This window comes from Equus asinus, chromosome 24 (assembly GCF_041296235.1).
Source record: "Equus asinus isolate D_3611 breed Donkey chromosome 24, EquAss-T2T_v2, whole genome shotgun sequence".
Lineage (NCBI taxonomy): Eukaryota > Metazoa > Chordata > Mammalia > Perissodactyla > Equidae > Equus > Equus asinus.
The window spans coordinates 28,010,310-28,030,806 of NC_091813.1; the positions used below are offsets into that span (position 1 = coordinate 28,010,310).

General features: G+C 42.1%; 1 protein-coding gene and 1 long non-coding RNA gene across 2 annotated transcripts in view; one reads left to right on the plus strand and one right to left on the minus strand.

The window, feature by feature from the left end:
• Nucleotides 1-20,497, minus strand: part of MDN1 (midasin AAA ATPase 1) — a 162,033-nt gene that overhangs the window by 35,678 nt on the left and 105,858 nt on the right. The window contains exons 54-73 of the mRNA XM_014866691.3: nt 18,384-18,541; nt 18,040-18,160; nt 17,193-17,403; nt 16,649-16,880; nt 16,180-16,306; nt 15,512-15,682; nt 12,682-12,896; nt 11,920-12,307; nt 11,058-11,167; nt 9,403-10,108; nt 7,593-7,754; nt 7,095-7,365; nt 6,175-6,410; nt 5,476-5,571; nt 4,727-4,821; nt 4,278-4,399; nt 3,438-3,584; nt 2,458-2,567; nt 1,751-1,824; nt 820-1,018 (exon numbers count right to left, since the gene is read on the minus strand). Of these exons, the coding sequence (XP_014722177.3) occupies nt 820-1,018; nt 1,751-1,824; nt 2,458-2,567; nt 3,438-3,584; nt 4,278-4,399; nt 4,727-4,821; nt 5,476-5,571; nt 6,175-6,410; nt 7,095-7,365; nt 7,593-7,754; nt 9,403-10,108; nt 11,058-11,167; nt 11,920-12,307; nt 12,682-12,896; nt 15,512-15,682; nt 16,180-16,306; nt 16,649-16,880; nt 17,193-17,403; nt 18,040-18,160; nt 18,384-18,541 (3,951 nt within the window). The remainder of the gene's footprint in view (nt 1-819; nt 1,019-1,750; nt 1,825-2,457; nt 2,568-3,437; nt 3,585-4,277; nt 4,400-4,726; nt 4,822-5,475; nt 5,572-6,174; nt 6,411-7,094; nt 7,366-7,592; nt 7,755-9,402; nt 10,109-11,057; nt 11,168-11,919; nt 12,308-12,681; nt 12,897-15,511; nt 15,683-16,179; nt 16,307-16,648; nt 16,881-17,192; nt 17,404-18,039; nt 18,161-18,383; nt 18,542-20,497) is intronic.
• On the plus strand, nt 1,187-3,587 carry LOC139041859 (uncharacterized). The gene is made up of 2 exons (XR_011497897.1): nt 1,187-1,426; nt 1,889-3,587. It is a non-coding gene; the product is annotated as an uncharacterized lncRNA (long non-coding RNA).

The window sequence follows — 20,497 nt, forward strand, 5'->3', positions numbered from 1 at the left end:
ATTTTCATTATTTTTTTTCCCTAAAGAATCCCCAAATTCCTATGCTGCCATCAACAGCAAATCAAAATTTTTGATCAGCATGACAGAAGCAGTGAGCTGACGAGTACCATCAAAAGAAAATAAACTTGGCAGCCATTATCATATCTGTAGACCCCTGTTATGGCTATATGCTCAATTTGTGTTATGCTTTCTGTACTATTAAAATATTAAAAATAGCTTAAGGAACTCCATTGCTAGCTCTATGGACCCAATAAGAAGGCAAAGTGATTACTCTCTTGAGGTGCGCTCCCCAATCCCAGAGTGCCCTACACCCAAGGATATGAAGCAGGAACACCCATCCTGTTATAGATCCATTCATCCAAGGTCTTTATGACTGTTAAATTTTCAAGAATTTTGTAAACCAGCTCTTAACTGTTGGTTCTTGGAATTGGCCATGAGGAGAGTATTTATACCAGTCACCAGCAACCACTACAAACCAGTACCTCACGGCACACATTCATTCCCTGTGCATCATGCGGTAGCCCAAAGGCAGCTTTGATGGCATAAGTCCTAAACTGATGCTTCAAATCTTCTGTCATGGGTAGGTGTTCACAGGTAAGCATAAAACTTATTTCCCATAGGATAACATTAAACTTTCAGCACCACGATCAATGCTTTTTGCCTTATTTTGCAGTGGGATTAGGCAAGACACACAAATGTTACATATGTCCAAAGAGTAAGATTTCAAAGGCATTTCCTTGCCTAGTTCTAAGGACATTCCTTACACAGAAAGCACAGATTCACCCGATGACCCAGGAACACTATCCCCCGAGCCAGTACCTGCACAGCTGCTGGCCGGGCTAACAGGGTCTCCCTCAGTGCCCTGTTCAGACTCTGAATGGGGGATGCCTCACTCAAGGCTGCATCTGTTGGCTGCGACAAAAAGTCAGGCTGTTCCTCCTTGTCATTCTCCACCAGGGATGACCGGCAGGGTTCACTCAGGACAGCCTCAAATTTCTTCATGAATTTAAAGAGGGTTCTGGTTCCAGGTAATGACAGAGATGAGGAAAAAACATGGGATTTAAAGTGAGGAAATGTAAAAATGACATCATAATGCATACACACATAACCTAATGACCGGGTACTATCGTATACGATGAGCTCCTTAAATACTTATATTTTACTACTTTTTTTTTTTTTGAGGAAGATTAGCCCTGAGCTAAATGCTGCCAATTCTCCTCTTTTTGCTGACGAAGACTGGCCCTGAGCTAACATCCGTGCCCATCTTCCTCTACTTTATATATGGGACGCCTACCTGTCAAGCAGTGCCGCGTCCGCTCCCGAGATCTGAACTGGCAAACCCCTGGCCGCCAAAGCAGAACGTGCACACTTAACCGCTGTGCCACCCAGCCGGCCCCTTACTACTTTTAAAGAAAAACTATGGCAGGTATGTCATCTCCCTTTTCCAGAAGAAAAAACCGAAGCCAGGAATGGTGGGATCACTTTATTCAAGATAAAACAGCTAGCAGGTGGCAGAAAACTCAAGCTTCAGCACATGGTCTGCCGTGTCTTGAGGCCCAGCACTTCCTCCTGCTCGTGGACGTTGCTTTGAGTGGTAGGCGGTTGTACCGAAACGCCGCACCAAAACAATCTAGTGTTTATGATCGGTTCAAGGCAGCACTAAGTCAGGCCACCATGCTAATGTAGTCTTGCTGCCTATCAGAGGAAAATTCTGAGCTTTGGTCACCCCCAGTTTCAAAAGATGAATTACCTGTGTGTCTTTTCCACAGATTGTTTAATGGACCAGAAGCTGACATCATTCCACTTGGATATCTTAACAAATTCCTGTAAGATAAATGAAGCTCAAGGAATGGTTTTATAAAGCTGCTGTTATTTTGTTTCTTTCTAGATCATCCATTTGCCAAAGACCAGAGCCCATTCCATCCCAAGCATAGGACCGTGTATCAACGAACAAGTAAAACAAGTCTAAAAAAGGAACCACGTGTTTGTCTCAAAATAGTGAAAAAAAGAGTGCTGACCTCCAACAATCAACAGGTCACTTGATATGTCCTCTGGTTTATACAACAGGGTTGGTTCCACAACCAGTGAAAGTATCAAAGAGAGGGTCCTCCTTAACCCATGGCGCCTCAACGCACTAGACCAACACTAGACGGCACTCCTCTGAGGAGGACGATGAGCCTGGGCAAGACCAGGGGAATGAGCACTAGGAGCTGTCTGTGGCAATCCTCTGGAGGAACCTTTGACAGGGGCCACTCCACTAATGCCTCATACAACTGGCCATGTCGGCAATGGAGCCAATGCCACAAAATGTAAATCTTGCCATCCTACTTGGCAGTTGCAATGCTCTTCTCCATTCCCCAGAGCCCCTAGCCTCATTGTTAAATGGACAAAAGAATAGAACTAAATACAAAGAACTTGCTGACTTTGTTCTCCCAAGATGACAGCTGTTCATCTTACTTTAAGTTCTTTTTCTAGCGGGGAACGAAGTTCCACAATTTTGGCCTGGACTCGGTCAAAGAATTGCTTGTAATAATGGTACAAATTCCACAGAACACTGCAAAGTGAATCTGGAAGAAATGAAAAGGAGACAAAAACACCACACTTGCTGCATGTGCTACTGGCTCCACCTGTGGGCTTCACACTTCAGCGAGGATGCCTCCTCGTTACTCTTTAGGCCATGAGATACAGCACCACATTTCACAGGCAGGTTATTTAACAGCTCGAGAAGCCTGTCTGAGTTTACCAGATCCCAGAGATGCATGCTGTCAACACTACCCTAATTTTATCATTTCAGCTTATAGAGAATTTTTTTGCTGCGCTTTTGTTCTTAAAGATGGTTTACTCAGATGTTCTGCTAAACTCACAATTTCAAAGACCTCCTCCGAATTTTATTGTAAAGTCGGCATAAACTGAGCCTGTTTTAAAAGATGGCATATTAAGAGGCTCATCTTGACTGCTCATTCACGTATGATCCATCCTCATTTTATAGCAACAATTTCATCCAAATTGCTATGGTCAGCAGAGTGACAGAAGGAGTTTTAGGTGCAGTTACTTGGTCATGTGGCAGTGCTCTCACTAGATCAAAGAACCTGATAATGGCCTGGATCAAACAGAAGCTTAGCAGGACATATACACTGTCTAGACAGAAAGCTGTGCTGCCTTGACATGCCAGCTCCCGGGATCTGCAGCAACCTGCCTCAGCCAGAGTTCACCAGTCAGGGCTTCATCCAAAACCAGCCTGTACTTCACTTTAATGTTCTCCTCTACATCTAACATGAATCACTTAAAGTAAAATACGACTAAAGTATCTTGTTTAAAACCTAATATGCAACAAGATACTTGTCTCATGGAGAATTCAAAACTTAACCCATTTTAACAATGCAGTGTAAAAGTAAAGGAAAAAAATTATATAAATATATGTATCTCTCTCTCCTTACCCTTTCCTTCAACTTGTGGCATCAGCAAGACATGGCAATGGAAAACCAGTAACATCTGAAGTCGTACATGGAATTCTCCCAGTGAGGATCCTTCAATAAATGCTTGTAACGTGCTGACCAGCAACATCAGGGTCATCTGTTTGTCATCTTTAGAGATTCAAAGAGGAAACATGTATGTGCCTGCAACCATCACCCCCTCTTCATAACGTGCATGCCATCTACTATGGGATATATTGAGGAATCACAGTCCAGTAGAGACTACAATTAAAGTGAAACTTTGAAGCAGGGACCACTGCTAAATTCCAAGCTGATATAAAAACAACACCTGTACTGAGGGTATATGTTAAAAGCACCCACAGCAAATTATGAAACTGAACCATGAGGTGCTTGTTGTAAGCATGAAATGAAACACTTTGAACTTAAGCATGTTAACTACTATCTACCAAGACAGAGACTTTCATTTTGACTTGTCTTGTGGATATACAGAGTAAGGAAATCTTATCTTAGGACTAACTCTCTAGACTTTGCACAAGTCACTTAAGCCCCTCACTTCTGTTGTTATCCTCTCAGTAAAAAAAGAACTACACACTACAGAGAAATCGAAATACAAGGATGGACATCTGAAATTTATATAATGTTATAAACCAATGTTACCTTAATAAAAAAGAAAAGAACTACACAGCTTTCTTGGCTGACCTCTCAGGATGCCATGATGTCAAATGACGCGTCCCATGTGGAAGCAGTGTGGGGAAGAGACATGGGAGCAGTAAATCCCACTTTGCAGCACTCCACGTTTAGCTGCACCTCTAAGTAAGCAGGGAATTTACTGATAGGTGTTACCTTCCTGCTCTTCTGTTTGTTCTTGCATGTGCTTCTCAAGCATTTGATAGATAGAGAACCAGTGCTTGGTGGATTTCTCAGTGTGGCGCTTCATGGTATTATCCAAACTCATAGACCAGCAGCTGAAACATGGGAGAAGGAAGAGGCCAAGGAGGCATTTAAGGAAACCCATTTGAAATATCTGAAACCACAGAAGCAGAAGCTAAATGTTCACTATTCTCTCCTTCCAAACAGAGAGAGAGAAGCTGCACAGTTTGCTGCCTCAAGAATGTATACTGTTGTCTGCTCTCTATTAAGGTCATTTTAATGCCCTGCTTTCAACTCTGTGATTAATGACTGAAGAGCACATTCTCTGACTGCCATACCACATAAACCCTGAAGAAACAAACTAGCATTAGAGCCCTACAGAAGTTCAGGAGGGTGAGGGGAGTGACAAATCTATCACTTACTTCAGTTCCAGTTTGCGCCAACGAATGATCATCTGACTGACCAAATCGAGATGTTTCCGCAGAGACAGAGCTCGACTTGCATTCTCCTCCCAATCCTAAAGAAACAAAGATAGAATTTTCTATAGCCATTATGCAACCCCTTATTCACGAGCTTCCTCAGGAACATCCTGGACTTTTCTTGTGTGAAGCCCACTGGACCCTTAAACAACTTTGATGCTGATTTAGCAACAGCAGCAATGAGTTTACATCCAGTGTATCCAGCTTCAAGTTCTTCCTGGTCACGCGAGGGAACTCCAGCAGAGCCAAATTTAGAAGCAGGCAAAAAGCACGTGATTTAGAGCCCTGAGCCTAAATTCTTATTAGTCACGTGACCCCTCCAAGGTGCAGAACCCTAATCTGATAACCAGGGAAGCACCAGCTACTTCAGAGGCTGTGAGAGGACTGAGGGGGTGACGTGTGAGGCACTTAGCCAGCCTGCAGGCCACCTGGAAGTCCTGGCAGGGTGAGCTCTCAGTACCAGTAGAAACTGCGACCCACCCTTAAGAAGAGGTGAGGCAGGCCCCTCACAGGCATCATGGAGGCAACAGCTTCACTTGCAGTGATCTGACCCCATGCAAGAAAAACCAAGGAGATTTATCCCTCTCAACCAAAACTATAACTTTCTGTCCCTCTCACAATAAAGGTGCCACAAGATAATCTTTTTTCAATTGACCACAAACTAAAATGAGAAGGAGAGAGAATCATCTTACCTGTGCCTTTGCCAGAAGGATCTCTAAGCCATTCAGGAATTTTGAGATAGGGCTGGAAAGCGGGAAACTACGAATTCTGTCCATTACAACCAGCAGCTGCAGGAGAAAGAAAAAAAAAAGATTTGGGTGTCTCCACAGAATATCAATCACCCAAAGTTAGCAAGTACTGAAGAGAGGCTTGACCGGAAGTTCATGCAAAGGCCCTGCTTCAAGAGCACCTGGGAAAGCTGTGGACAAAACTGCCAGGACTGCAGACCCTGACTGGGACAAACACTTTATCTGCTGTGTTACTCTGGAAAGAAGATGAGTTCAACAATTATTCTTATTACTCTCTGTTATAAGAGTTATTATACAATTGGGTGCAGATCGCAGAGCAAGGTCTGAGTTAAAACTTCGACATTTTCAATTTTGAAAATGTCAGGCCTTGCTAGTATGAATATGTGTCTGAATAAACAGAGCAAGATAGCAACATTTTAACATGTGGACAGGAAACCCTGATCAACAAAATCAGTGGAATCCCAAACATCATTTATATAACAGCATATGGTATGTTTATCCTGCAGAGAGTAGCATCTCACTGAACTGGGGTCCTGTAAACCCCAGTTTACATATTTTTATATATTCAAATGTGTAAGTGAATGCCCCTGGGGATGGCGAGAGGCCACATCCTCAGTGGCCCCTGCTTAGCGGCTGCCCTACCTGCTCAAGTGCCGGGTGTTCCGGCCAATCCTGCAGCAGCTGACTGACAGCCTCAGAGAAACCTTGAAGCACAGGTTGACAATGCCGTGCTTCTGGGATGTTGGGATGCTGGTAGAAGTCATAGGGCCCATCAGGCTTCACCATCAGGTCTGAGGCTGCCTCCCCAAAGAGAGTGTTATGAGAGACAGTGCAGGCCAAAAGTTGGCTGCCCAAAAGTTGGTCATTCAGCTCAACTCCTGTGAAGTTAACATCATAGTAAAGTCAGTGAACTCAGTAAGTTGATCTATCAAGCTATGAAGATATCAGAAACACACTCAGAAATAATGAACTATCAAAACTAATGACATTAGCCCCAAAGCAACACAGGCCTAGAGGACTATGACCCTAATACACCAGTAGTCAGTCACCAAAATCTGCCAAGTTTCTGGTATATACAGAGGAACTCACGGCCCTGCCTGGCTGTAATCGAGAGGGTGGAATTTTGGTTTGATGAATTTAAATTCCTAGTTTCTGTAGCTGTTTTTGGTAGGTAGAGATAAAATTTAAAGCCTCCTTCCTACTTGCACGGAATAACTCATAAGGTCATGTAGGATACTATATCAAACCATATTCTGAGAGATTAATTTCTGAGTTCCCAGGTTGCTCCCAGGAATACATAATTTCATTTGAAAAACACTAAAGCTACGAGAGATAAATTGGAAATAATGCCCAGGAACAAGACCATTTAAACTAAGTCCATGTCCTTATTTTCTTAATCTCTTCTTTCCATAGTATTCAAATGATGAAAATCCATCTTTATTACAGAATTTTAAATCAATTCTTTTGAATTAGCTTAAGCCTTTCATTTAATTGTTCCAAAGTAGCAAGCACATCTACTCATTTTGATTTCCCAAGAGTATAACAAAATTTAACTGCCATACCCATCAGGGGGTAAAAGTGTGTCACGAGGGATGCCCCAGTCTGGTAGCAGGACAGAAACAGGCTGAGGTAATGCTTTGCCTCATGTGGCGGTACAGTCTGTTGGTACCACAGGGACCGAGCAAAGCTGAGGCACAGCTGCTGGTGGATCAGCATCACAGCCTGCATTGAGCTCTGGGACAGGAGGGTGGGGTCTGAGGCTGCTGCTTCTCCTTGCCCATCTGAAGTTCCCTTCTCTTCTAGCGTTGGTTCTACCAAAACATCTGCGAAGTCCTGTAAATAACATTAGCAATTGAACTTTTAAAAATAAAAATCCAGCTCAAAATCCAGTTCAAAACAGAGTAAAAGGAAAGGGAACGACAGAGTGTGAACAGTCAAGAAAATGAAGTAGCAACTTACGTGCATTACCATAGCGTAAAAAGATACAAAACCACTCGAAGGGAATGTGTGTGGTACAAAGGGAATTCATTCCAAAACAAACCCTGCCACCACCACCCAACCTTTTCATGCAGCGGGAACTGTTTTCTGAACTCCCGTTCTTCCTCCTCCTCCTCACTCAGGGCTGTCCTGGACTTCCTGCTCCTGTATCTGTACAGGCTGCTTTCCTGCTCGGCCTTCTCTTGAGCTATGCGTTCCTGTTCATCCCACTCATTGATGATTTCCTGAAAAGTCACACATTTGGAAGGAAGCTTATTTGCCTTTACTGAGGCACTTACAACGAACAAAGGCAAGACTTGCTACTTCTTAATGTCCCATAAAAACAGAAGCACCATAGTTCAAAAACAATAAATGTCCACACCCAAGAAACTAAATACCGTGTAACAGAGAGCAAGCGGGCTTTTCTTCAAACTGTGTATCTGCAGCAACCTCAGTTTCCTAAAATCCCTCTTGCTGTACTATTATAATTTCGCAGGTGAAAAACTTGCTACAATAGAACTGTTGGGAACTTCCTGTTAGGAGTTAAGGGTGCTTTATCCTAAGGACAGGGTCAGGGTCGACATCGCAGGAGCTCTGAATCAGACTGCACTTGGCTGGCACCTCAAGGAGCTGGCCCAGAGGTTGAGGAAAGGAAACCCTGGGCTGGAGACAGACAGGGTGGTCTAGGGACACCAATCAGGCAAAAATGAACAACGCCTCACCAGATACTTCTTAAATCCTCTACTATCTCTAAGATTTTAGGTCCTTCAACTGGCAAAAACTATAATTTAAAGAAACCATCCCATACTGATGAGGACACTGAGGAAATGAGCATCCACCATTCAGGAAGATAATCTGTAATAAAAGCCTAAAAACAGTTAACCTTTGTCCTTGCAATTCTGCTTTCTAGAATTTGAACCCAAAGATCCAGCTATATAAGACTATTTATGGTGGCAGTGTTTTTTTTCCCAAATAGCAAAAAAGATTACATACATTTGTAAATGTTGAAGGACAGGAAATTAGTTAAATGACTTATGGCATATCCATAGAATAGAAAACTGGACAGTCACCAAATATGATACAGGTGAAGAATACCTAACTATGGAGAAAAATAATCACTAAATGCTGTCAGGTTTTTAAAAGCAATCTATAAAACAGAATCAACTTTTTAGTAGTTTGTAGAGCTCTGGCAATTTAAGGACCTGTCTCAGGGACCACGCAGGAGATAGAATTGTCCTCTACCAGAGTATCTTTTTTATCTGCTAAACATTGGACCGCTATGCTAAGATTTTTATTTTTAAAAGGGTTCTACTACCAAAAAAGATTTGTAACCCAGTGGGACAAATGACTTAAAAACATTTAGAGTGTCATAGACATACACTAACCATTATATATATACACAAATAAGCAAGCCTAGAATGGGATACACCAATATGCTAACAGAGTTAGCTAACATGTTATATAGCAATAAGAGAATTATTAGAAATTTTTGCTTATATTTATTCTTTTAATTGTCTACAATGAGAACAAATTGGTTTTAGTAAGGAAAAAACAAATTATTTTCTTAATATTAAAAGTTGATACATTTACATGGGAAAATCAGCATAAACAAAATCAAAACACAACCAAGAAACTAGAAAAAAGTATTTGCAGTGTGTATCACAGATGAAGAGCTAACATCACTGTTTTTTTAAAATCTCTTAAAAATCGAGGGACTAAAGACCCCAAAACCAGATAGTTAAATGGGAAAAAGGTACAGACACTAGCTCCTCCCCAGTCCATAACCCCACACAATCTACACTGGGCACTGCTAATGTCCTACAGGCGCCCTGCTTGTACAAGAGCCAGCTCCCTACAAGAGGGGTCAGGGCAGGCCCCCCAAGACGGGCTTACCTGACACACGTGTCTGAAGAGCTGCAGGGCCCTCTGGTCCAGCTCTCCCTTGCACAGCACATGGGAGCGCAGGTACAGGAGGGCGTTCATCAGCAGCTGCTCTCGGGTGGGGCAGGAGCTCTGGCCCTTGCCTTCCAGGTCCTTTCCTCCTGAGCGCCTGAGGATCAACTTCCCAAGGCCTCGCAGAACCTCCTCTGACTTCACTGAGCACAAAGCATCCGCATGAGCATAGTAGGTAGGGAAGGTGGGGCCCACCGACGGGAAAGCCAACAGGGATGTGGCCAAGGCACCCAGCCTGTCCGCAGAGACCACACTATTGTGGAATGAGGCATGGACCTCGGAGGCCACCAGCCTCATGCCATGCTGCAACTGCAAGATGGATGCCTGCAGAGGGGCCACAGAGTCTGGATACAGGGCAAACTCTTCCGCCAGCCGCTTTCTGAACTGGTGGTGCGACTGCTGCCAAGACGCCTCCTCCTTCAGAAGGTTCTGGGCCACCTGGGAGGATCGAGGCCCGTCCATGTGGAGGGCCTCCAGGAGCCGCGTGAGCAGATCCTGAATGGCAGAGGCCTTGGCAATGCTGGTGACGTAGTGGTGAATCTCCTGCACTAGGGACTCATACGCAGGCAGCTGGGGTCTGAAGGCCTGCTTCTTCGAGAGGCTGCAGATTAAATTCTCCAGCTGGTCAATTCTTTGGCGAAGCAACCTAAAGGCAAATTAACACAATATGCCTATTCTGTCAGAGGAAGAGCAGAAAATCTAGACTGAGCCCTCAGGAAATAGAATGAAGACATTTCAACTACTGAGGAATAATACAATGATGATATTGACAACTATAATGAAAACGGATAATATATATACAGCATTTACCAGGTGCAACATATGCTGTTAAGTACTTTAGATACATAAATCATAAAAGCCTAATCAGAACACACTGAAGCAGGTACTATTATTCTCGTTTTACAAATGTGGACACTGAGATTTCAAGGCATTAAGTGGTCCACCCAAGGTCTAAAGTCAAAGGACAGGGACAGGACTGAGACTCAGCACCCAATATACTACGTGGTACTTCCTAACGCCAACAGACACACAGCGCACATTGCTGCACCCAACTTCTTCCATGCTGAGAGTAAGTTCCGGTTTCAGCCCCCTTCCTTGACCCCACGTGAATCCTTCCCCTACTTCCACAAAGTATGTATCTTTCCTAACTATAAGCATGGCTTTGGGATCTAACTGCCAATGTAGTTCTGAGATGGAGATCATCACCTCTGCTAACACTGTAATTACATTGCAAAGGTCAACCTCAAAATGTCTTTTTTTTTTAAAGATTGGCACCTAAGCTTACAACTGTTGCCAATCTTCTTTTTTCTCTTTTTTTTTCTTTCTGCTTTTTCTCCCCAAATCCCCCAAGCACATAGTTGTATATTTTAGTTGTGGGTTCTTCTAGTTGTGGCACGTGGGACGCCGCCTCAACACGGCCTGATGAGTGGTGCCATGTCCGCACCCAGGATCCGAACCAGGAAAACCCTGGCCCGCCATAGCAGAGTGTGCGAACTTAACCACTCGGCCATGGGGCCGGCCCGTAAAAATTTCTTTTTTTTTAAGGAGATTTGAGTCAATAACTCCCAACCCAAATAATCACTCTACTGTGTTACCTGACGTGAGGATGAGAGTAATTGATACCAACTTCATCTTCCAGGTCTCTTCCAGTTTGTAGCTGTGATGAGAGGTTTCGGGTCTTCCACTCGCACTGCAGCCGGTGTAACTAACGGAAAGAGGAGAAACCGGTCTGCTGTGCCCAGCTAAGAGCATGCCTGAGAAGACAATGCCCCAGGCAGGGTAGAGCAGTGGAAGGAAGAAAGCTGGGTTCCTGAATGACCGAAGGGCAGAGGGTTCTGCTCCACTAACCTGCACCACTCACCTCAGAGTTGCTGGGTGAAACTATCTTATTTATGCCACTAAACTGCTAAGGCTCTCCTATAAAAGCTTAGCCTTCACCCCAACTAATATAATTTTCCTTCTTTAAAACATAGAAATAGTATATCACTAACTTAATACATTCAGTTCCTGAGTTTGGTTGGAAATTCAAATAGCAAGGGATACCACATTATCTGAATCTACTTGATTGCTGAGTTTTAGATAACAAACACCAAAAGTTCAAAATCTGAGGAATACTATACCCTGTCCAGAGAAGTTTTCCAAATCCAGATATCCAAAGCTTAGCTCAGTAGAGGGAGGCTGAAGAGTGAGGGACACCACCAGTGTTCTACTGCCATGCCCTCTGCGACTGCAGCCTATTGTCAGATACATCAGAACCTTAGGAAGGGCCCCTCCTAGTGCCTGAGCCTACTCAGGGAACTCTCAAAAAGGAACCCACTCCTGGGAAGTCAGAGGCAGCTTATGCAAAATCAACCCTTTGATGCTCTGAAAACCCGAAAGGGAGTAAAAGGAGTAATATACTCAACAAACCCAGCCAGTCAGGGATGGAGCCCAGGCTCCAAACTCTCGCCTCCATACCTCTTCCTTAGCGTACTTGAGCTTGTATTCCCTCTTCACTGCGGGGTCGAAGCGTGCCTGGGGAAGCCATGTCTGAATCTGGAGCAAGCCAAGGCTCACCCAGAGGCTCCCACGCCGGGCTGGCTCGGGCAGGTTCCGCTTACCATCCCCTTCCCCAAACAAGTGGCGCAGGGAGGTGAGCAAGAGGCACAGCAGCTCTTTGGGCAGTGCCTCCTGTCCGGCCATGTCCCCAAGAGTCTGGCCCACATGCTGGAAGGCCTGGCTGTCCCCAAGGAGCAGCTGCTCGCAGTTCTGCATATATTCCTGCCGCCGGGGCTCGGGGAGTAGCTGTGCCAGGCCTGCCAGGTGCCGGCACAGCACCAGCCCCTGAAGCTGAGAATCCATGCATCTGTGGGAACAAGGAAGCACTTAAGGGCTTGTACCACAGCAAACAGCATTCCTTTCTCACACTATCGTCCCTTCAGAAAATGATACAGCAGACTGTGCTGCCAAAACTTGGAGGTGAATGTCTATTCTCACATGATCATATGGTTTTTTTAAACACCACCCTCTTGATCACACTATGCTTGCAATTGACAGAAGAACTAGCCAACTCTTGGTAGCCTCTGTCCTGGGCTGAAAACCTGCTGATCCAGGCAGAAAGCACCCTTGCCTTCACCCACCAGAACTAGCGACCACAGAAGCAAATTCTCACGGAGGTGCCTGCTGCATATTCTGGAGAAAAGATAGGCACGTTACAGTCTTCCCAGGGGGAGGGAATACCTGAACTCTGCTACTGAAGGGACGGCCATGTTAGTCCAGAGCACCGAGCTGACGTCCCGAAGCTGCTGGGCTCTCTCAACCCACTCCCCCAGGGTGACGTGTGAGGAGGACAGGATGGGGAGGCCATTCACATCCCAGGGACTTGCTCTACAGCTACTGGTCAAGACTTCAAAGCAGCACTTGGAGAACACAGCTTTACTGAGACTGCCAGGGCCCTGATGGATGGAGAGGAGTCAAGCAACTTTTAGAAATTAACTAAAAGGGTTTCAACAAGCAGCACTGGGCACCCTAGGGGAAGAAAGAGAGTAATATAAGGATGTTCAGGTTGCTAGGAGCAGCTAAACATCAGCCTGAGACAGGATCAGAAAGAAAGAATGGGGTCAGGTGTAGCAGGCCTTAAAGGAACATGGATTCCATTCTCTATTAACGAGGAGTGGTGGATGTTTAGTAATGCAGAAGAAAAACCTCTCAAACCTCGGCATCAGGAAGACCATTCTCACAGTAGAGCTGGGGGCACAATGCAGGAAGGTGAGCCTTGGAGGCAGGGAGAAAGTTAGAAGACAAACCTAAGAGCCAGAGACAACGTTTGCTAAATCTGTGCTCTGTGGACTCTGTACCTAGGACACAGCAATAGCTGTCCACAGCAAAGGGTTAGGTGGTCAAATACACATGACAGGAAACACTGAGTCTGTGCAACTTTTGGGGGTTCACAGGTTTAACACTAAAGGCTTTGAGAGATCTTTTACAATAAAGAAATCAATTTTGAAAGAGCAATGGGACAGAAAAGAGTCCAAAAATAAACTCATGAAAATTTGTGGGAATAAGGTATATAACACAGGTCACATTTCAAATGAGAGTGGAAAGCATGAATTAGTCAAAACTGGTGGTGGTAATGCTTTAGAATGCTTGTATAAAATAAAAAAATTTGCATCCTTACCTCACAAAATATGATATCCAGATGAAAGTAATATAAATATAAAACAGAAACATAGAAGAAAATATGGGCAAATGGTTTTTAACTCTATGGGTAGTGAACAAAGACTTTTAAAAAGCACGACACCCGGGGCCGGCCCCCTGGCCAAGTGGTTAAGTTCGCACGCCCTGCTTTGGCGGTCCCCAGGGTTTTAGTGGTTCAGATCCTGGGCGCAGACATGGCACTGCTCGTCAGGTCATACTGAGACAGTGTCCCACATAGCACAATGAGAAGCACTCACAACTACAATATACAACTGTGTACTGGGGGGCTTTTGGGAGAAGAAAAAGAAATAAGATTAGCAACACATGTCAGCTCAGGTGCCAATCTTTAAAAAAAAAAGCCTGACACCTAAGCCAAAAAGTAGGAAGGGGCTGGCATATTTGAAAAGAAAATACTATAAAACTTGTGTGACCTAAGAAAACATCATCAAACTTGAGACAACAGAACACCAGAAATATATTTCCAACCGTATGTTGGGTAAAGGTTTAATATCCACAATATATGAAGAGATCTTCAACAATAAAATGAACAACGCTTTTTCTTTTTTTTTTTTTTACCAACAGACAATAAACATGACTAGAAAATTCAAAGAAATAAAAAGACATATATAAAGATGTTCAATCGCAATAATCAAAAGAATACGAATTAAAATGAGATTTTAAAAATTGTATGGTTGGAAATATTTAAAAACGCTAGTAACACTTAGTATGGCAAAGATATGGAAAAAGAGGTCCTTGTATATACGATAAGTGAAACTGTGCTCTAGCCTTAGGTCCTCCTGCAGTCATCCAGACTTTGTGACCTCCCTCTTCACCATCTCCTAGCATATTTAAAAAATTAAAAATCAAAAACACTTTCCTAGACATTCTGATAGTATCTATCAATTTCCTTAAATGTGCAGACACTTTGAGCAAGAGTTAAATTCCAATTCTTGTAACATATACATAGAATGAACAAAGACTTATACAAGGGTAATTGATGCAGCTATGGTTGTTATAGGAAGGGGGGAAAGAAAGGCAAGAAACCTTAAGAGTTATCAATAAGCAAGGGATCAAATAAATTCTAGCATATTAGTGTAATGAAATACCTTAAAAAGAATAAGCTGAAATGACAGGTACAGATTTCCATGACATATTATGTGAACAAAGAAAGTGGTCTTATTTTTATTTACATATATATTTAATATAAAAATATATGTTGACTGGGCCAGCCCTGATGGCCTAGTGGTTAAAGTTCAGCACATCCCACTTCAGCGGCCTTGGTTTGGTTCCCGGGAGCGGAACCACACCACTTGTCTGTCAGTAGCCACGCTGTGGCAGTGGCTCACATAGAAGAACTTCAAGAAGGACTTACAACTAGAATATACAACTATGTACCGGGGCTTTGGGGAGGGGGAAAAAAAAAAGAGGAAGACTGGCAACAGATGTTAGCTCAAGGTGAATCTTTCCCAGCAAAAAAAAAAAAAAAAGAATTATAAAAAAAAGATAGATAGATAAGATGTAAGATGGATACAGAGAAAAGAGTGGCTAATCCTAGTGAATTCTACATTTACACACACACGCATACACATTTCTGTACTGTTTAAATATTTTATAATTAGAAAAAATATTTTAATTAGACAAGAAATTAAAGACTTATTAAAGAAAACCTTTTTTACATTAACTCAGAATTTCCCAAAACATTTAAATGGAATACCTTTTTTGAAGGTACATTTATTAACATCCTGCAGAAAATAAAGTATTGCAATCACACATTTAGTCACTGCTCTATCCTAGAAATAAATGTTTATTCCTAGACCCACTGAGAAATTTTTCCACTGTCATCAAACATTTTTATGATTTTATGCCAACAAACCTTCAGTGTGGAGTCCAAAAGGGACTTGGGCATCTCCCTCTGCTGCACATCAGGCAGAGGGCTCCACGTTAGCCAGTACTCTGGATTTGTGGTCACAGTACTGCTCCAGAAAGACATCAACGTGGAATTAAACAACTCAGACCACAAAGAAAGAATTTCCTCAGTAGACACCTAGAGATAAAGGAATAATTAGACAGAATATTTGAGAAATATTCCATAAATCAAGTTATAAGTTCTCTCTGTCTTCTAAGACTCATCTAAAACTAACATAGATTTAAAGATATTACTCCTAATGTTCCTGATTTTCTGCTGCCTGGTCATCTCAGTCAAGTCACTCAACCTGTTCACAATTTTATAAGACTAAAATGAGATCTGCTTTTTAAGGTTGCATGAGAAAATATAAGTAAAATACATCACACAATTATAATGTCAGCAAAACAGATAAATGAAACTGAATAGAATGATTCTGTGATAAGAGTTGAGAAATACCCAGGTAATTAGTACAAAAGAACATTCAAAGTTCTCCCCTTTGAAAGTTAATTCAGATATGACTGGAGTTTACAACATATAATTTTAAGATTAAATAAATAAAACATCCTGCAACCAGTCTGTCATAGAAAATTTAACCAGCTCATAGTATAAAGCAGGTTTTTGATTTTGGTTTTTACCTTCTGATGGTGCAATATGGCCCAAAGGTCTCGCAGCTCTTGAGGAGCAACTGATGTGTGCTTAAGACAAAATGTGATGAGATGACTTATCTCCTCATCTATCTGGGGTTGCTGAGTTTTGCTGGACCTGTTCCAAAAATAGAGAAGGAGAAAGGGTGGGCTGTGGGCTATCAGTGAACTGCTAGAAAACTGCTACATATGGAAAGATGGAACACAGAACTCAGGAGTACATTTATTTAAAAATGAGCAAGCAATTCTACTGGAAAAACACCTAATAATATTTAGGGATGCAGTCAAAACAGGCAAACAATCAAGAAGTTTTGGTTTTCCAAAGTGGCAACCGACCTCCCTGTTTCAGCAACTATTCCCCCTCAAGACAAGGCTGTGCTTTGTCTGACATGTAGGATACATGGAATAACCTAATAAGAAAATAAGTTCCTCTGAAGAAAAAACTAAACAGATGGCTTACCCTCTCAGACAAGCCTGTGTCATAAAGTCAGCTGTCACTTTGTACTGCCAAAGCATAGCCAGGTACTCCATTGCAGGCCACAACTGCACGCTCCTGGTAAGCCGGATTAAGGAGGTAAAGTCTGGCTGAGACAGGGAGGAAGCTTCATTGTGCTTTTTCTCCAGAAAGCCAAGTGAAATTCCTTTGGCCTTTAGTTCTAAACAAAGACCATTCACAAGATTCTTCAATTCATCTGGACAGAAAGACATATGTGTTATTATACCATAGTGGGCAGTATGCAGGCTCAGATTCCCCAGAGCCAGTCAGGCCACTGTGAGCTTAACCTGCATTTAACTTAACCTGAGCTTGAGTTTCTCATCTGTTAAATGATGCAATTAATACCTGCACAATTCTAATGACAGAATTAAACAATATATGTAAGGTTTAGCCCTATGCCTGACACTTATTTAATGGTAGTTACAGCATACAAAAAAAAAAAAAAAAGAAAATCTAAGGGAAAAATTTTAGAACATCTGTCAGCTGGCCAAACACCACAGTATATTACCTGGGTTGACATCTTCCAGAATATTAGCTCTGAGGACCAATCCCCAGGCCTGTAGGAGACTTCTCTTTAATGTCCACTTAGAAGCCACCATTTCAAGCCGACTAACGTCTTCCCGCCATCCACTCTCCCCAAGAGCAGGCATCCGCTCCCTGATGGCAAGGGCTCTGTTAACCACTTTTAATTGTGAAAAACACTCCACCACCAGCTTGTGCTGAAACAACAAAATCCAAGAGAGCCTACTATAGAGGAGAAATGTGGGTCTGTTTAGCAGCCTATTCATGTCTGAGAAAAAACTTAAAGGGTTTCCTTAATGCTTCTAGAAAATATGGCATTTGTTTACTCCTGTTGCTCTCAGGAGATGTTACAGCAACAAAGTTAATCTCAAGAATAAGTAAAATAACATTTAACAAGTCAGTTAATAGTATTCATTGAACATTTAAGAGTTAAGCTTTGCAGACAAGGATGAAATCTCGTTAAACAGGAGTTCCCCCATTCCAGGAAAACTTCAGAAGACTGGATCAATCTTTTTATTTTATTTTAAAGATTGGCACCTGTGCTAACATCTGGTGCCAATCTTTTCTTCTTCTTCTTCTTCTTCTTCTTCTTCTTCTCCTCCCCAAAGCCCCCCAGCACATAGTTGTATATTCTAGCTGTGAGTGCCTCTGGTTGTGCCATATGGGACGCCGCTTCAACATGAACTGACAAGCGGTGCCATGTCTGCACTCAGGACCCAAACCAGGGAAACCCCGGGCCACCGAAGCATGGTGTGCGAACCCAACCATTCGGCCACAGGTCCGATCCCAGAAAGGGTCAATCTTTATGTTTACTACATGCTTCCAAGACATACCTTAAAAGGAAACGGTCGTCCCAGGAACTTCTGCAACTTCTTTATCCCAATGAAGCCACCAGTCGGGCTCCCGAGGCAATTCTGAATATGGTCTGAGACTGTCTGAATCTCTTTGTAATATCTTTAAAGAAAGAGATAAATGGCAGAAGGAAAGTAAGGAAAGGGGGAAATGCTGGATAGTAAGAAACATCATTTACATTTTATATTTGATTTACATTCACCAATAGGCCAAGGGAATAAACCAAATTAAAGAAATTAGAAGAGTTTCAATTCCAAACCCTCTTCTCTTTAACGTCATCAGTACTGTAGATATTGACATTATTACTCTAAATGTTGAGTCTTACTTGTCTTCATGGCTCTTCAGGAGTTGGGGGATCTGACGGACCAAATGTTTTAAAACCCAGTGCCAGTGAAGGGCAAGCAGGGCCAGGCCTGGAGCATCCACTTTTACCGTGTCGGCCACAGTCCAAAATCGGTCCCGCCACCAGAGAGAATCCAAGATCTAAAAACAAAGTAAACCAAAACGGCTCACAAACATCTCCCATTAAAGACACAAAATAGATACTTCAATTATTAATCAACACTCAGCATACATGCATGAAAGCTCTAACATTTGACTGGAGTATTTTCAAGGTCATTAAAGCAGTCAGAGAAGACAAAGATCTTTCCTACTATTACTTGAAGTTCAGAGCTACTACATTAGAAAAAATGGAAGTACAGTCATCTCTGGGTATCTGGAGGGGATTGGTTGCAGGACTCCTGTAGATACCAAAATCTGAGCATGCTCAAGTCCCTCAGTCAGCTCTCCGTATCCTCAGGTTCTGTGGGTTCCGCATCTATGAATTCAGGCCACTATGTATCATGTACAGTATGTTTACAGTCTGCAGTGGGTTGAAATCAGGGGTGTGGAACCCATGCAAACAGAGGATAAATTGTATTGGGTCATATGGTAAGCGTACGTGTAATTTCATAAAAGACCGTCAACTCGTTTTACAAAGCAGCCGCACTATTTTGTATTCTAACCAGCAGTGTCGGCGAGTTCCCATTTCCTTGCCAATACCTGCTACTGTTAATGAGATTTTAGTTTTAGCCATTCTGGTGGGTGGCACCTCACTGTGGTTTCAACTTACATTTCCTTGATAACTAATGACGTTGCAATTTTTTAAGTTCTTAATGGACTTTTACATATCTTCTGAGAAGCATCTATTCAAATTCTCTTGCTCAATTTTAAAATTAGGCTGCCTTATTAGTTTGTTTATATAATTTATATATGATTTGTAAACAGTTTCTCCCAGTGCTTTCATTTTCTTAAAGCTGTCTACTAAAAACAGAAGTTTTTAATTTTGACAAAATTTATCAATTTTTTTCTTGTATGAAAAATCCTCTGAAATCTTGCCTATCCTCAGGCTGTGAAGATTTTCTCCTCTGTTTTCTTTCAGACGGTTCATAGTTTAAGCTTTTATATTTAGGTCTACGATCCATTTTCAGGTAACTTTTCTATAAAATGTAAGGCAGGGGTAAAGACTCATTTTTACTTTATTATATGGACATCTAGTTGCCTCATCATTATTTGTTGAATGGACTGTTTTCCCCCATTAAACTACTTTTGCACGTTTGGCAAAAACAAACAAACAAAAAAACCCCACAAAACAATTGACTATATATGTGAGGGTCTATTTCTGAATTCTCTTTTTGTTTCATTGGTCTATGTCTGTCCTTATGATAATAACTACTGTTTTAACTAACGGAGCTTTGTAATGCAAATCAGGTAATGTGAGTCTCCAACACTGTTCTTCTAATAATATATTTTTAGAGCAAAGTGGTCTTAAGATTCCTTTCAGAGGTTCCATGGGGTCTAAGCTATTTTCATAATAATATCACGTTATTTGTCTTTTTCATTATGATGACATTTGCAGTGATGGTACCCCCCCAAAAAAAAAGGATGGACAGACAAACTGTGATTGAGTATCTGGCAAACAGTGTATTGAAAATGAATGAAGTGAATCTGTCACTTAAAAAAAATTGCAAGTATTTGTTTCCAGTGATAAAATACAAACTTTCATGCAAAACCTTGAACTTTGAAAAACCAAGAGCTTGACAACTTCTTAATACTTCAAGATATTTTGATAAGATTTATGATAATTTTCCATGAGTGTCACTTTTTAAATTTATTTATATTGAAGAATGAAATGTGTCAACATTTGAAAGACCTGATAGCTCAGTGGACAATATTTTCCAAATTGCCAATGCATGAGCTACAAACGCATGCAAGGGTAAAAGTCCATCCAAAGTGCAAGCCAGACCAATGGATCTTCATGCACAACAAGCTCAGTGATACTTGTTTAGACTCCCCATACAAGTCCAAAACTACCACTTGTCAAGTTGTGGTATAGTATCAAAGAATATTCACAATTTTGTGAAATGGCTTTTAAAATACTCTTCCCTTTTCCAACCTCAT